Below are 16,929 nucleotides of genomic sequence, written 5' to 3' on the forward strand. Positions count from 1 at the left end.
TTATTTTAAGCATTATTTAATACTTTTGTGATTTGTTCTTAAAAGAATTCTTAACCTGGGGCAAGCAGTGGACTACAAGTGGGAGCATGAGCTGTTGGTTAAGTTTCCCGCACTGCCGGAAGAGAATATGGGTGACCTGTGTTGAGTCAGCCTAGGTCTCTTTGTGCAAGCCCCAGTTAACGGGCAGGGTGATGGCTTTCCCCACAGAGAGGCTGACCCTTCTCAGGGGACATCGCCTGGCTGGTTGGTTCCTGCTGTTTAAGCTGGAGGAATGCTAATATGCTAGCGGAGCAAACGGGGTGAATGCTGGAGACTGTTTATTCGTGACATGTGATGTGAGTCTTGAACTTGTTCTATTTATTTCTTTGGCTGCCTTTGCTTTGGTCATGTCTTGGTCTAATGACTGAAAGATGGCAACTGTAGTTTTTTCTAGACTGCAATGCATTTGTCAAGAATAATTTTCACATTTTTGAATTTTTTGTTAAGGACGGTGCTGCAGAAATGAAAACTTTTTTTTTTTCTTTAAATCTTGGGATGGTATCAGCTTTAGTCCCATCCCTTTCACCATTCACTCTGAATATCTGTGGTTTGTTTTAAGCCGTGTGCCAGTGCCTCTTCTTGGAGGTATAAATTCACACAGGGTCTGGCAGAAGCTGCAGACAGGATGTTGACTCTCGAGTGTCTTTGACTGACGGACTAGGAGGCCTGGTGGAGGTGCTGCATGGCCCAAGGCAATCTGTGTTTCTAGCCAAGACCTCTAAAGCCTAAGGTTTATAAGTGCTTGCTTGAGATTTCCAGGGCTGATTTACCTATGAAGATCTAAAACTTACACTTTCTTCTTTCGGGGAGACCAGGCGTAAGAAGCTGTCTAGTGCTCTCCCTGTTAACTCTTGATTGGCCCAACTTTTGCATCTGACTTGTTATCCCTGATCAGTCCCCTAGTCCTGGAGGCCTAGTCCTGGACTGGGTTCCTTACTGTGAATCTGAGCCTTAAATGAGAATGTGCTCCAGCATGCTGTGACTCCTGGGTCTCTGAGGCTCGGCAGCCACCCTCATCTTACGGACACCTTGTGTCCTTTACTCTATGCTTACTGGGTACTATATACAAGACCCCCGAAGATCCTTGAGTATTAACTCATTCAAAGGCCTTTAAGGAAGATGCCCACATAGACCACTGGCCTCTAGAGAGTTTACGTCTAATGTTTGTGAATTACTACCCTAAGGTTTGTGTGTGGTGGTGGACTGGGAATTGAACTCAGGGCTATGTACATAGTAGGCAAGGGCTCCAGCACTGACTGCATCCTGGACCTTCCTGCTAAACTCTTGAAAGATGACTAGTGTTGCCTTCAGCCTGTCCCTTGGGGGGAATTGGAAGCTCAGAGCAGTGGACCTTCGTGTTTTTGTACAGTATTCTAAAACGTCAGCTTTTTTACTCTAGATAAGTTGAAATGATTTTAAGAAGTAGGAAGAATGTACTTTCTAATCCAGTTGATATTTATGGAAATCCCATTAGAGCTCTGAGTGACAGTTTTGTGTCAACATAGTTTTTCACTGTGATTTTCAAAAGATTGATGAAGAAGCCCTAAAGCTAATTATCAAGAATTTAAATGCTTCGCGAAGAGGCAAGAAGACCATTGGGAAATACAGGTGTCTGTTTTAGAAAGAGATTACTGTATAGCGGAGTGATTATAAAACACAAGGGAAAATATGAAGTAAAATGTATCTTCTGCTTCCAAGAAGATGTGAACATTGTAAAAATCAGAATTAAGTCACATAAAACTGTCTCTGCCTTTTCAAAATCCAAATGATTCCAGGCCAAGAGGAAAAAAAAGGTTTTTTTTTTTTGGCAAAGAAATTGTAAGTTTTTAAAAACAATAGGCCTGGAGAAACTCAAATGCCTATAAAGTAACTACTGTAGCTGCTAGATGAAATGGGAATCATGATTAAGTGCTTGCTTTCCTTGGATGTCTCCGTTTGCCTAAGTGAGCATAATTTAGGTGACTGGGCATTTGCCCGGCAGCTGCTGGTACTACAGGCTAATGCCAGAGAAGACAAAATAGTTGGCACATGGTTTTTAATTTCATTATTGTATCAAGAGCCAGAAGAAATAGTTATAGTCTTCTGAAGTAGGAAGATGTTGTCTCTTTTCTCTCTTGGAGTTCCCACATTTGCACACACCAGGCACCCTCCGGATACTTGCTAAGTATGGTATGGCCGCGTAGTGCTCAGGTTGATTTGTTTGTGCTACTGTGAAGAAGACAAACCAGGTGCATTTTGTACCCTTGTGGAATCAATCAATATTGTATCTTTTGGTTGTTCTAGTTTTTTTTTTGGTTTTTCTCCGGTACCGGGAACCGAACTCCCGACCTTGCACTTGCCAGGCAGGCGCTTTTGCCGCTGAGCTAAATCCCCAGCCCCTCTTTTGGGAATTTCTAAAGTAGACACCTAGGTAACTTGAAATGTCATACAAGCATCTAAAGCAGTGGGTAGCAAACCTGTGTTTCTAAATTTCAGTGGAATGCAGCCACACCCATCATTTGCATATTGTATTTTGACAGGTTGCTTTCCAGTGACCACAGCAAGGTTGAATGGTTGTACTGGTGGCCCTTTGACCTGAAGTCCTAGAGTATTTACTGTGCTGCCCTTTATAGAAAAACTTCAGGAACCCCTGACATAGAGCTTTGGGAGTATCTTCCCAGCCAATGTCTTTTTGCAAGGTGCTAGAAGGCTGGCTTGGCCATTCGAATACTGTACTCTCTCTCCCTCAGATCGCTGGTCTTCATCTCCAGTCTCAGAACCACTGGGAGAATGTGCAAGGCCCTGGGTTCAGTCCTCAGAACCATCAAAGACAAAAACAAAGAAACAGAAAAAACACCCCAAATCACTGGGGTTAGGAGAAGCCTTCTTGAAAAAACAAGAGCTTTTGCCTCTTGGAGGAGCCATTTTAAAGGGCCAGCCAGTTGCTGGCTTTAAATTCTCCTAACTTCAGCATTCTTTGGGTGTGTGGCTGGTGTCTTTGCATGTTTGAAAGGCCATCGTGTGGGAGAAGCATTGGATGGTGAGACTAGGGGATCTCATTAAGGTTGATGGGCTCAAGTTACTGTGAGAACAAATTTTAGTTCCAGACAGAACGCGCTTGTTAGGAGCTTCCCGTTCCTTAAATGTGCTTAGTGGTAATGAGTTCCCTGCCATGAGAGATGTGCAAATAAATGCTAGCTGACTGCTTGATACCTGGGATGCGAGCATTGGATAAAAGATGATCATGTAACAAAACCTCAAAGTACCAGCCTTAAAATTCTAATGGCTTTTTTGGTTAATTTTAAAGTTCTGTTTGTAAGCTCAGATTTTAATGTGTTGTGAGTCTCTAGATGCATCTTGGATGATTTTCTGAAAATACAATACTGGTCAAACCAAAACACTGCGGAGGGGAAGAGCTTTTCTGGTGGGCAGAGATGGTGGGGGAAAGGCTGACCTGGGACCTCTGTCCCCTTTGGCCACTGCAGTTAACAGTAGAGCAAGCTGGGCACTGCTTCTCACCAGACTTAAAGCCTTGGGAACAAACTGTCTCTCTTCAGCTGCTGCTAACATCTTTGCTTTCTGCCCGGATTCCAGGAAAGAGGAAAGACCTGGCCAGGGGTGTATCACATGTGTAGAAGTCAAAACAGGTTTTCTATACTGCTGTCTGCCAGAGTTTAGTTGGGAGACGGCTTTGAAGGGCAGGTCTGAGTGAGGTCATAGGATCCCTGTGCAACTCTGTTATGCTGTCACAGCACAAAAACAGCCAGAGACAATGTATAAATGATGTGTGTGACTGTGTTTCAATAAAACTTTATTAAAAGAAACAAGCAGTGGGCCAGGTTTGTCTCTTGGGCTGTAGCTTGCTGACCCTTGAGAGAGACTTTGAAAGTTACAACTGGAAACATCAGCTCAACTCATGTTTTAGACAAATGTGAAATGACATGCCCCAAATCACCCCAGGGTTGAACCAGAATTATAAGCCATAACATATTTTTAGTTTAGTTCCCACTTGGTGATTCTTGGCTGCTTCGGCTCTATGGTCAGATTATAGCATTTGGTTTTTAAGAGAGAGTCTTGTGAATCAGGGCAACACCTGCCTCAGGTGCTCTGTGAGTAGCAATCATGAGCGCTTAAGGATGGTATTTTATTAGCAGTAACCCTCCATCCCTGTAATCCAGGCCCTCTGCACAGTAAAACAAAATATACGTTGCATAGGTTCTTATGGAGAAATAATGCCCTGGAGTCGTGAAAAAGAAATGGGCTCCTGCAGCTGCGTCACAGGATTTGATCACTTCAGCTGAGAGTGCCAGGAGATTTGAGACAGATGTTTTCAGACATGCCGCATGCCTAAAACATTTCCAGGGGTCGGGCTGCAAATAGTGACTTAATAAGTGGAGAAACAAGGAAAGTATGCAAGTTGAGGACACAAGAGTTTATTCACCACTAGGTGCGTGGCCAACCTCTTTGCATTACATCTGCCTGTCAGGGTTGGCTCTTTAATCTGTCGTGCCCTCCGTGTTGCTCTTTGTCTGCCCGTGAATAGAGTGCAGCATTGTGGTTAGTAATCCCACTCCAGTGACTCGACTTCAAATGTGGTTTTGGAGTGCATCCCAGAGTTCTGTTTGCTGAGCTTCCCACTCCTGTTTCAGAGACGCCACTGGATACAGAGCAGCGAGCACTAAAGACTTCCCTCTTCTTAAACCTGTCGGGTTGTGGGCTCTCTCTTTTCCCTTCTTGTTCCTTTCTTTTCTTTGCATTTTTTTTTTTTTTTGAAACCTTTCAGGACAAGTTCATGGATACTAAGCTGATGTGTTTGTTGTTCTTTTTCTCCCTGCCTCCGCTCCTAGTGAGTAACCACACTGGCCGCATCAAGGTGGTCTTTACTCCGAGCATCTGTAAAGTGACCTGCACCAAGGGCAGCTGTCAGAACAGCTGCGAGAAGGGGAACACCACCACTCTCATTAGTGAGAATGGTCATGCTGCTGACACCCTGACAGCCACGAACTTCCGAGTGGGTGAGTTCCTCCACGGTCCCTAACTGTCCTCACGGGCTAGAACTTTGTGAGACTGTAGCACTTAGACACCCTTCCATTCACACTGCTCTCTGCTTGAATGGGTCTCTGTCTATGAGTACAAATGTGCTGCTCTCAAGACATCTTTTAAATGACTTTCAGAATAATTTAAAACCTCCTTTTAGTTTCTTAGAGAAATTGCAACTAGAATATTTCCCTTTACTGCTTAGCATTTCCCCAGCCGTGGTGAGGGGAATGTATATAGCAAGGCAGGAGAGATAAGTTTTAGATGGAGACTCTAATGCATATACTACATTGTATATATGGTCAGCTTCTGATTTGATCAGCCCACATTGATGTATAACATTTGCATTAGATTTAACTCATGTTATACAGTTTGGAAGGCTGTGATGAAATTTAAAACTTCATCATATAAATCACCAGGATCTTTAAAAAAAAAAAATCTCTAAAACTTGTCAAAAACCTGTGCCTTAGTTGTAGAAAAGGATATAGACCTGCATCTTTTGCCACGTTTTTGTTCTGTATCCTGAGGCTGAATTATAAGTTGATATATAAGATGAGTTTAGGGGAAGATAGACTGGTGTGTTACTGCAAGCATTCAAAAACTTTAAATATGAATTAGTACTTCTGACTGGAAAGGGAGGCTTTCTGCTTCTTTTTTAATTTTTTGTTTCTTTTTTACTTTTTGGAAATGGAGAAAGTATTGTGGTCTACTGAAAGCTGTTATAGTGCTATGTTGTCATGCAATACAGTATTTTTGTCACAGAAAAACGGCCTTTTATTACTTTTTTGACCAATTATGGTTTGCCATGCGTACTCAAATAATCACAGACACCCACGTTACTTTATGAGTTACTCACAAGAATAACCCAAATGTCAGACAGATAATAACACTGGCTAGATCTGGTCTTTTTATGGAATATTGCTGTTTAGTCTTGGGAGTGTGTGTCTAAGGGGGAGTGTAGGAAAGAGCGTGTCTCTTTCAAACTGATTTCCATCAAGGCAAACTAAAAGGGCAGCTTGAAGTCCTTATTAGCTCTATGGTTATTTTATTGTGACTCCCGATCCATATGAGGTCGAAGCAGTATTCTTAATAGTCTGTATTTGGGGGGGAAAAAAAAAAACAACATATGCTCATAGATACAATTTAAAAGAGTATGGTAACTTTCCTGGCTATGATAGGGGTACTTCGGGCATATTTTAAGAAGAATTTTAGTTGTTTGGTGCCAAATGGCACATGACGCATAGCAGGGCAGGGAGCCCAGTCTAATGGGAAGTGTGTTGAACTAAGGATCAGGAAACTGGTCTCAGGTCCCGATCCTGCTCCTAACTAGCTAATAATCCACCGGCCGTGCCAGGTAGTATTTCTGGGCCTTGACTTTTCTCATCCATAAAATAATGGGATTATCTAGTGACCTCTGAAATTCAGTCCACCTCTGAAATCGTGTGGCTTTTTATCAGCAATAAGTAATTTTTTTTTCTGGCCTTGTTTAATTTTTTGAGAGCTGTAGACAAGAAGAGGAAAGAAAGGGGACACTTCTCAGTGTATTATTCTGGGCTTCATGGCTTTTTCTGCTTTTCTTTTCTCGGGTGCCTTCCTTAGTACCGTTTCCCTCCTCTGTCACCAACAGTGACGTCACTCCTGTTTGCGTCTGCGGCGAATCTGTACGGTAGCAATGATAAAGTAATCAAACGGGTGGTAATTTTTTGGCTTACAGTGTGTTCGTGTTGAAACTAAATATTTGAAGGCTTTGAGAAACAGGAAATCTGCTTGTTAAAACACGCAGCACACTTTCCTTTCTGGCATTTAACCAGATGTTTAGGAACAAAATACACATAGCCTATTCAAAATACAAAGTGGAGCAAAATTATTCACAAAAAAGCATTTCAAAATCAGAATCTAACCCTCCACAAAAGAACTGGAAGAGTACAGTCGTTCAATTTTTAAAATGCTTAAAAATGGCCTGTAGTCTGTAGTTATACTCTGGAAATCATGGGAAATAATTCACTTATATCATGAGCTGTTTCCCTCTCCTATTTACATTTTAGTTCAAATATTAGATAATTTGAGGGACAAGTTTTATAATTTTCTTTATTGAAGAAGGATGATTTTGTAGAAATTAGATTCTGATTCTTCAAAAGTACAAACAGTAATAGAGTTCATTTGCATAGATATATCTTCTTTAGGACTTCAGTATCATTTTATTAGTCACAAAGGGTAGTTTTCTAATTCATTTTCTCTAATAATGATAGTATATTAAATCTTTTGAAAAATAAGATGAATGTGGAAAATAGTGTGGTTTGAGGAAAATTCAGATTGTCAGGACTTGCTAGCAGATGTCTTTGGCCTCTGATATTTAAGAGTTCTAAAAGGTGGGGGCGGGCAAACTGTTTGGTAAAGAAGTAGAGAGCTTATACATTGGACTTTGAGGGCCCTGGTCTCTGTTGCAGTGACTTGCCTGTCTGTCACAGCAAGGTCGGAGGCCGGCAGTACAAGACTGGGGGCTCTATGGTACCAGAACAGTCACTGGCTACCTGTGACTTGAGTTCTATGGTGTGTGGACTCCTGCTCTGAGGAGTCGAGATAATATAAGAAAAACCATGTGCATTTCTTAATTAAGGCACCTTAATGATTCATTTAGATAATTAGAACCCCAGAAATAATTTTGAATGCTTGCATGGTGATTTACATTTGTTTTGAAGGAATATCAGTAAGGAAATTTAGGCAAAGAGGGTAAGTGAACTGGTTCTAGTCACTTAGCTAAGATGAGACCCTAGGTCTTCTTTTGTCACCTGTGCACTTAAGTCCTCTGGACTGCCATGCATAGGGAGATTGTGAAGGCCTCCTAGAGCTGCGTCTTCTGAGAAGACTGGATGGTATGCGAAAGAGAGATACGGACAGTGACACCAAGTCCATGTGGGTTTGAGTCCTGCCTTCATTATAGCCATAGGCATGCTTGGTTCTGTGCCCTCACTGGGCCCAGATTACCTCATCCAGCCCGTGGAGGTAGAAATAGACACACGGGGTTGTTCTGGAGCAGGCACGTGGACTACATCCCTCCGTCATCCGTGTTTCTTCTCTGTTGTTGTTCTGCTCTGTGGTGACTATAAGTCTGGCTGTTCAGATCTGAGGGATGGCAGGTGCTTGGTCCAGGGATGTTAAGCCTAGTAGTCACTGTTCTTGAGTTCAGTGGAAGAAAATAGTAAGCAGAATTTCCATTTAGTGAAGCTCTTCTCGTAAGGCCCCAGTGAAGGTGATAGCTAAGGGAATTATTCTTCCAGAGTAAGCTTATTTTTATGAATGGTGATGCTGATATGGTGCACAAAGTATTTACATTGAGTGAGTTGCCTGTGTAATAGATTTCTAATTAAAATGACTTTTTTTTTTCCTCCAACAGTCTGCACTTTGCCTTCCTGTTTCCTGAAACCCCTGCCTTAAAAAAAATGGAAACATCCCCCCTTGATGGGTGAGCCAGCAGGTTCACCGCTGTTGTTTTAATGGATTCTTAACATTGCCTAGAGAGATAATGAGATGACCTTCTGGGAGTTTGGTTTGTGAAGTCTAAATTTCCTTTAACCAAAACATAAGCATTCACGTTGTCACAGCTAGAAAAATTCACAGTCAGAAATCCTGTCACTAGGCATAACTTTTTGGTAGAGACATTGGAAAGCAGTCGTGACTGCTAAAATAACGTACTTGGTTTGTAAGATGCTGCTTTCTCTGAGGGAGCTGTGAAAGACCCATGTTCCCTGAGCACTAATTGAATAATTACAAAAATATATTCGACAATTTACAAGCTATGTTTCCATACGTTATTTCCTTTGTTGAGAGAGGTCGGTGGTAGTGTCTATAATTTGCAAATATGACACCTGAGGCTTTCAGGACTTGATTAAAGGTGACAATAAGCTTTTCTTACATGAGTGTCATGGCACTTTCAGCTGTCTCATGATACCGCCTATGAGCAGATACTCACAGTAAGTGATTATGTATGAAACATGGTGCTGTAGTTTGCATGATAAACAAATCCTAAGGCTGCCTTTTACAAGCTTATGCTTTGAGGGGATGATGAAGAGTACACATAAATAATCCTAAATCCAGGTAAAAAGCACCTAGCAGGAGCCCAGAGGGGAGATGCTGCATCCGAGGGAGGATGCTTGAGTGGAAAGAGATGGCAGGTAGCACTTTCACTTTGTCTGTCCAACATGCTGTCCCAACTGCTAAGCTTGCTGCTCCATCCCGAGTAAAAGCGTACTGCCTGATTGTTGACTGGTGGAGCAGTGGAGCTTCAAACGTGGGAAGTCCCAAAATAAAGATGGATGGAAGACAGGGGAGGAGGGAGGCAAAAATTACATGGAAGAATTAACCTGGTAGAATTGGTCACGGAATCAAGAAAACACAAGTGGTTTCTGGAAAGTGGGAATGGTTTCACTTAATAATAGATGACATGTTGGGGGGCATACGCCAGGGAAGGCTGCATAGCACTTTGAATGTCAGGCTTAGAAATTTGGGTTTTACTCTTTCAGAACCTGCTAATAAAGTTCTCCGAGGGGGCTGGGGATTTAGCTCAGTGGCAAAAGCGCCTGCCTGGCAAGCGCAAGGTCGTGAGTTCGGTGCCTGGTACTGGAGAAAAACCAAAAAAAAACCCAAAAAAACAAAAACAAATAAAGTTCTCCGAGAAGGAGATGTAGATATCGATCATTTTGACAAAGAGAGACAATGTTTTAGGAGGGAAAGTAGTGCTTCAGGGGCGAAGTATCTGAATGAATGGTGACTTTCGTCTTCCTTCAGCTGTTCTGAGGTTTGCTTGATGCTCTGCCCTGGAAATCTCCCCATCTGTCTCACAAAACCATCTTACTGCCATGGCTAAACTCCTTCTGTAGGTTCTTCTCACAAGGAGGGAAGAATACTCCCTCTCTACGAGGCTTTAAATAAACTGACATTGACCAGTTCAAGGTGGGGGAAGCTTTTAGGTTTTTTCCTTTGTTCAAATACTGAGTTGTTCATGAATGTTTGCCAATTGTCACTGGGCCCCTGATGGTTACCCAGCATGGAAATCACTGAAAATGCCAAGGAGCCCTCAGTGCATTTTAAAGGTACAGTTTGTATTTCTACATAATAATTCAACATAAAGTACTAAAGGAAGTGGTTGCCTTTCATGTGGGCAATTTAGGATGCCTAAAACCTTGTCAAAGAAGCTATCTCCAAATCTATTTCGTCTTATCAAGTTATTTTTCTAATACTGAATAAATGTCATAATGTTTTGATTTTAATTTTATTTAAACTGTAGAACACTGCTAAAGGGCTCATGTTAGATGATTCATTCACTTAACACCATTACGGAGCATATATATGGATTAGGCATTAGAGTGACAGGAATGAACAAAACAGAAGTCTTGACCCTCTTGCAACATTAAAAAATAATATACCTACAAAATAGATGAACTTTATAGACTTTATGCTGAGTGAAATAAGCCAGTTACAACAAGACAGATACTGTATGATCTTATTTCTATGAGGTACCCAGTGAAATTCATGGAGATCTAAAGTAGAATGGTGAGTGCCAGGGCTTAGAGGGGGGACAGAAGAGAGGGGTGTTGTGTAGTGCAAGTAGAGTTTCAGTTTTGCAAGATGAAAAAGGAAGACTGGATGTGCAGCAGTATGAATGTCCCTAAGACTAATGAACTGTGTATTCACAGGGGGTTAGGTTGGTCACCTTTATGCTAAATGTATTTCACCATCATTGGGAATAAAATATTAGAAATACATATAGTATGCGTAGATACTGTATCAAGTATATCATGTCAAAAATATACCGTGAGAAACATACGTGAAATAATGTCCAGTAGTGATAAATGCTATGAAGGAAATAAAGTGGGGGCGGGAAACCTGGTGTGCCACTCTGACAGCCCGAGGAGGCCTCTCTGGTGAGAAGACGTTGGAGCAGAGCCCTGGATGGCGCGAGGAGGGAGCTCCGTGAGGGCGCATCGGAACGTCGTCATCTGACGCAGCTGTGCTTTTTACTCTGTCTACACTGTGTAGCCATGAAGGTGGTGTTCGCGGCTTTCATTCGGACTCTCCCAGCGCTGGGTTTCATCCACCCGTGTGGTGTCAGGGAATTTTATTAATAATATATTTGCATAAGAGCCTTGTTCCCAGAGGATAGAGGCAAGCAAGTCTTATCCTCTAGGTGGAAAACAGTGGTTCTGGAATTGCTGCAGAAGGAGTCTTGGCGATTTACAATGAAAAGTTAAAGGTTTTCAGTATAAAAAAAATGACCAAAACTCTGTTGCGTCTCTCTCCAGCATTCTTTTATTGAGACAGATGATGTGAGTTTGGTGCAGAGCTTGCTTTTCATAAAATAAGATGGCTTCCAGGGTTAGCTGCAATGAAGAAAGTCAGGTTGATCCTAAGAACTAAAATGCAGAGAGAATGAGGACCTTTTGGTGGAGGAAAGTGCCCGTGGTGAGGTGACGGGGGACTTCTGAGTGTGTGTGAGAAGACATGTTGGCAGCCAGGACAGTTCCATAAAAAGTGACCTTAGGTAAGAGAGGGCCCAGCAGCTTGCTAGGCGGTGAGAAACACACGTGTGATGGATTGTTTCTCCTCAGGGAGGCCTGGCCTGTCTCACAGGGGTGGCTGGGCTCCTTCAGGGGTTGTGCTGCCCTGCCCTGGTATAAATAACCTTTCAGATTGCCTTGGAGTCTGTAATGCAGTATCACAAAGTGTGTGTTCTTTCCTGGCCTGTCAGCTTGGGAGTATGGAATGCTCTTTGGGAAAGTCCACACTGCCTGGTGTCGTGTCTGGGGCCTTCCGGGATTCTGCTGCTGCCTGACTCCCCGCCTTTACTTTGGCTGTGCCCCTTCCTCCATCCTTACAGTTCTCTAGTTTTGCCAAACTGAGCTGTGGCGATGCCAGAGGTCCCCTGTTCCCCGGGCCCTCCGTGCCTCTATTCACAATGCTTCCTCTCCCCACCCAGCCGGCCCGGGCTGTCAGCCACTTCATTTTCAGGGCTGAGCCAAGTGACGATCGTGCTACAAAGCTTTGTTCCTCTTATTTGTTGCTGTGTGTGTGTCTTGACTGTGCTCTCAAGTGCTTGGGGACAAGGACCTACCTCTTATATCTTGGTGTCCCTTGATCCAGCACCGTGCTCACTGTGGAGGTGCTTGATGTGGTTTTGGTTGACAGTGAATTGTGCTGCTGGTGCCTGTGTCATGGGGGCATGCGGAGACCTCTCCTCATGCAGATCAGTAATTCTCAGGTAAGTAGAGTAACGGAAGTGAAATAACTGTGAAGTCTTTTTAGACTTTAGGGGCACAGGAAAGGATGTTTTCCTGACCACAAGATACATGAAAAAAGGCTTGCTGTAGCACTTCATGTGGTAGTAGGTTCCTTCTCCTCTGGGAAAAGCAGACTTCCACACCCTTAGTACAGCTGTTTCTGCAGCATGGTACCCCAGCTTCCCACTCCTGCATCATTTGACATATTGACAGTCTTTTAAGGAAGCTGTGCTGTGTTTTCCTTTCCTTTTGAACCTCCAGCCGTCCCTATGTCATTTGACCCCTGGTGGTCTGGCTCAGGTGTACTGTGGACCAGCCGTGGGACCCATGCTGGCAGTTTCACCTCGGGTGAAATTCTCAGCTTCTATGCTGGTAAAATGAATGGGATAAGCACTAAACTTCCTTGGAGAGCTGTCCTGAGGCTTCCCAGAGGGAGCAGGCTGCCGGTGTATGGGGCTTCTTGCATTGCTTTGATGACCCTTATCTTTTTCTGAACATGATACATCCTCCTGATTCACAAGGTCTGTCTCCTGTACTATATAGTGCAGGCTTGGTGTACAGTGTGTTGCGTATGGCTCTTGGAGGGTGGACAGGGTCTGCACCGTTTGTCCCCCAGAGACAACCGTACCTGCAGGTACCAATCCCAAGAACACGACAGCACCAAGAGAGCCAGGAGGATGTTCCTGCCATTCCTTCACTTTGGTCCTCTCACAGAAGGCTCTTTGCTTTTAGGCTTGCCCCGGGCAGCTTTGACTTTGTACAGAATACCATCCAGAATCCTAATCACGTGGCCAGAATGACAGTGTAGCACCGTGTCTTCTCTCCTATTGGTCAGATGCTCCTCCTGAGGTGTTCACTTGCTTACACAGGAATCTCTTGTATTTGGCTTGAGTTTACTGGCAACGGAGACAGTATTTAACAGGATAATGCATTTTGGCACCCAAAGCTGTGGTCAGAAGGAAAAGTAATCAGCCTGAATAGATGGGGGCATCTCTAGTAATGAATGATAATGACATTGGGTCTTGCTTTGTGCTCTTCACTCTGCTGGCAGTCCAGTAACTTACCTCGGGGCTCTTAGGGTAGAGTAGAGTTAAGGAAGCTGAATACAGAGCAGATACTGTAATCACATTTCTGAGATACAGTATATACATAGAGCATTTATTGGCAAAGGAGCCAGGCTGAATTTTACATCTATTAGGTCAGATATTTGCACCAACTTTTAACTATCAAGGTATACATAGATTTTTTCCAAGTGGAGAAGAAATAATGAATTTGTGGATTGTTGGAAAAACGTCCTGGAACTGACATCACGGCTGATGTGAAAATGTTTTTGAGGGCAGCCACACAATTGTCTTCCTGCGAACCAGTCCAGGAAAATAAAATAACTACCAAATGGAGAGGGATAGAGTGAGTGAGGACGCTTGAGATTTGTTCTCCAAGTTATATCACAAATAAAGAGAGTAGAAGGGCCAGATACCCTTCCATTTGCTAATTCAGTGTGGTGCTGTTCCTGATCCGCTTACTAAAACTTGATTTTCTATTTTAGTTGAAGGGTGTGGGTTTAAGAAACGGTGTACCGCTTAACTTCATTATCTTGAATTTAGACTTTTGCAATAATTACTAAAAAATTGGCCCAGCTGCTGTGTTGGCATCTCGCTTGACTCTGGGGGTGGGGGGACGACAAACAACAACTTTATGCTACAGTGAGAGATTTTTTCACTCTAGACAAACTTCAGATGCCCATCAGATTCCATAAGAATTTGTTCTGGATTACGGAGACTTTCTAAGTTTTCCTGCTACAAAAACTCATCCTAAATTTGATCACATTTTCCCTGGAGGAGGGAAGAGAGAAATGAAAGAGGACCACTGCCCTTTTCTTGGCAAATTAGGAAATGTACTAGAACATTCTTAGCCTAAATCTTATTTAGCAAGATTAAAATATGTCGCTTTTTGCCACTGCATTGTCCCTTTCTGAAGAAAGGGTGATTTATGAGTCCTCTGGATCTTCTTGTGGTATTAATAACATCTTGAGCCAGCTGTTTTATTGGGTGTACACAGAGGGTAATTAGAAACATCTGAGAATCCCATAATGTGCCCAGAAAACCATGACATTGTGTGGAAAAGAAAAAAATAAAAGAACATTCAAGCTAAAGTTGTATACTTGGTAAATAAATTTATATTAAGCAAAATTTACTTTGTATTATATACCATTTTCCAGAAAGAAGCAGAACTCTTCAGGCTGAAAATATCCTTTTATTAAAATACACTCACTGCAAAAATCATAACCTTATTTGGTAAAAGACTTGTGACTCTGCCGTTCATACGGTAATTATCATTTCCCTTCTGTCAAACTCCATCATATTATAGACCGTTTTCTGCCAGAAGAAGTATTTCTTTTACCTGGCAGTTACTTGAAAATTTTGGAATTCTGAGGGATCTCATTTAAGGAAATTAACTCTTAAAAACATGCTGCACCAGGGACTAATAGTGTCCAATTTGCTTCATAGCTGATCCTAGAAGTCAGCTTGGATGCCGGGCTGTGGTCTCAGTTCTAGTGGGTTATTTGGAATTTGATCTGCTGCGATGGTGGCTTGCTGGGAGTATTTGGGTATTCAGCAATAACAGCAGCTAAGTTAAGGTCTGATTTAAATCAGGCGCTGCTCTTCCCTCAAGACAAAATCTAGACAAGAAAACCTAACAATCTGGTGGTGGCTGCTGAATGGTTTCTTTCATCTTCATTCACAAACAACAAGCCCTTCTGAGAAGTCAGTGTTGAGTCATGCTGACATAGCCCAGGTGGACAGGGCCAGGGTTCAAATTGGAGACTTCCAGCATCTTTTCAACCTGTCTCGATTTGCGTGTCTTCCCAGGCTATGCTGTTGTGGTCCTTTTTGATTATTTGAATGGGATTCTTTATAGCTTAAAAAGAGAAGGTTGTAGCCAATTGTGTGTTTTTAAGGAAGGGTCTCAGAGGCTTCATCAAATGAAGTGAGCTTACCTGTTTAACAAGGTTTTCAGGGTAGGGCAGTGGCTAGGAGCTCTGACTCAAATGCCTGACTTCTTCAATCCCTGAATTAGAGGCTCCCTGCTCTTGTTACATCACAGAATAGCATTGCATAAAAAGTACAGGTGCCCAACTTATACCCTAGGTCCCTTCAGTCCTAATTTCTGGGCATTCTTTGGATATGTGTAACTTGAAAACAAACATTGCAGCAATTGTTACACAAAGTTCTAATGGCAAACCTGTAGTCCCAGTACTCCTCACCCTTCAATGTCCATGGGAACTACTACAGAGCTTGTTAAAATTCAGATTCTGATTCAGTAGGGCTGGGCGGGGTCTACATTGTCAGAGTCTTTCTGTTAGTCTAAAATAGCCAGTTCACACCCATAGTGCAGACATGAAGGATAAAAATTGTCCGTATAGTAACAGTTCTCAATCCAGGGAATTTTTCTGCTCTCCCTCATGGGAGAAACATTTGCTAACACCAAGACACATTTTTGGTTGTCCAGACTAGGGTGGGGGGAGAAGGGTGCTCCTAACATCCACTGGGTAGAGGCCAAGGATATAAACATCTTAAAATGCACAGAATATCTCCTACAGTGAAAAATTAGTTTGGCTGAAAATGTGATTGCTAAAGTTTAGAAACACTGCTGTAAGGATTTCTGTTTTTTCTATGCAGACATCTTAGACCCTCTCTCTAACATTTTGTCCAGGTCCCTTCTTAGTGTCAAGATTATTACCTAGATGAAACTTCCAGCATCTTGTCACAGATGTATTTCTTCTGTGATGGTGCTGGGCCTCAAACTCCCAGCTTCCCTTCAGCCTCTGTTGCATGTGTGACCTGATCAACTGGGCCTGGGCTCCCGGAGATTTGATTTACATGAGACTATCACCTTTGATTTCAGAGCAAGAAAGGAGTGAGCTGTTTAGGGATATCTTAGGGTGACCAGTAAGCCACCTGGATTGATCTTTTATTCTGAGGTCTCTGTGGAAACTGAAATAAAAACAAATGAGAAAAGACTTATGGCAGGAAACACCTTTTGGAGGTCTCAGAAATGTATGTGTAACAGAAATGACTTCCAGCACTAACCATTGCTACTGTGGACACCCGCTGTGCGATGTGGTGTCCGAGCTATGGCTGTTGCAAAAGGAGAGAATGCTGAGTGTGTTTATTTGAATGATAGCGTTGTCTCACGTTCAAAGAAACGTAGCACCTTGGGAAGGATGCAGATTTGTTATTTCTGACCCAACCGTCTTCACACATGCTGCCTGAAGGGTCACTTTGCCAAGTTTGAAAGATAAAACTCTCCAAACATCCAGAGTCTGCCTTTCAACTTGTTGAGTAAAGAAAAACCTCTTTGTGGCCCAAACACTCTAGATTAACCGGGGCAGTGATGTTCTTACTATGGCATTTGCTTTTGAACTGAGAATCCGCCCTCGAGAGCAAAGAAAGGACATTGTACTCACCTGCTCATAACCCCTCCAAGGAGTTTTCCCTGATGTTTTGTCCTCTTGTTCAGGAAACTTGGGATTTTCACGGTTGTTTCTTTTGTACTTTTCTTTTTTATTGAATGAAATGGCTGTTCTCAATTCCATAAA

The 16,929-nt window shown here is 42.7% G+C and overlaps 1 protein-coding gene across 4 annotated transcripts in view; it reads left to right on the forward strand.

Annotated features, from left to right (window-relative positions):
• Positions 1–4,655: 4,655 nt before the first annotated feature.
• Ltbp1 (latent transforming growth factor beta binding protein 1) overlaps positions 4,656–16,929 on the forward strand; it is a 221,329-nt gene continuing 209,055 nt past the window's right edge. For 2 of the 4 annotated variants that reach the window (XM_013517603.1, XM_013517604.1), the window contains exon 1: positions 4,656–5,033. In XM_013517603.1, coding sequence (XP_013373057.1) covers positions 4,811–5,033 — 223 coding nt within the window. In that variant the 5' untranslated portion in view covers positions 4,656–4,810. The remainder of the gene's footprint in view (positions 5,034–16,929) is intronic. The other 2 variants (XM_013517601.1, XM_013517602.1) reach the window with 2 other exon arrangements.

Source organism: Chinchilla lanigera, unplaced genomic scaffold (genome assembly GCF_000276665.1).
Source record: "Chinchilla lanigera isolate Chin_1 unplaced genomic scaffold, ChiLan1.0 scaffold00040, whole genome shotgun sequence".
NCBI lineage: Eukaryota > Metazoa > Chordata > Mammalia > Rodentia > Chinchillidae > Chinchilla > Chinchilla lanigera.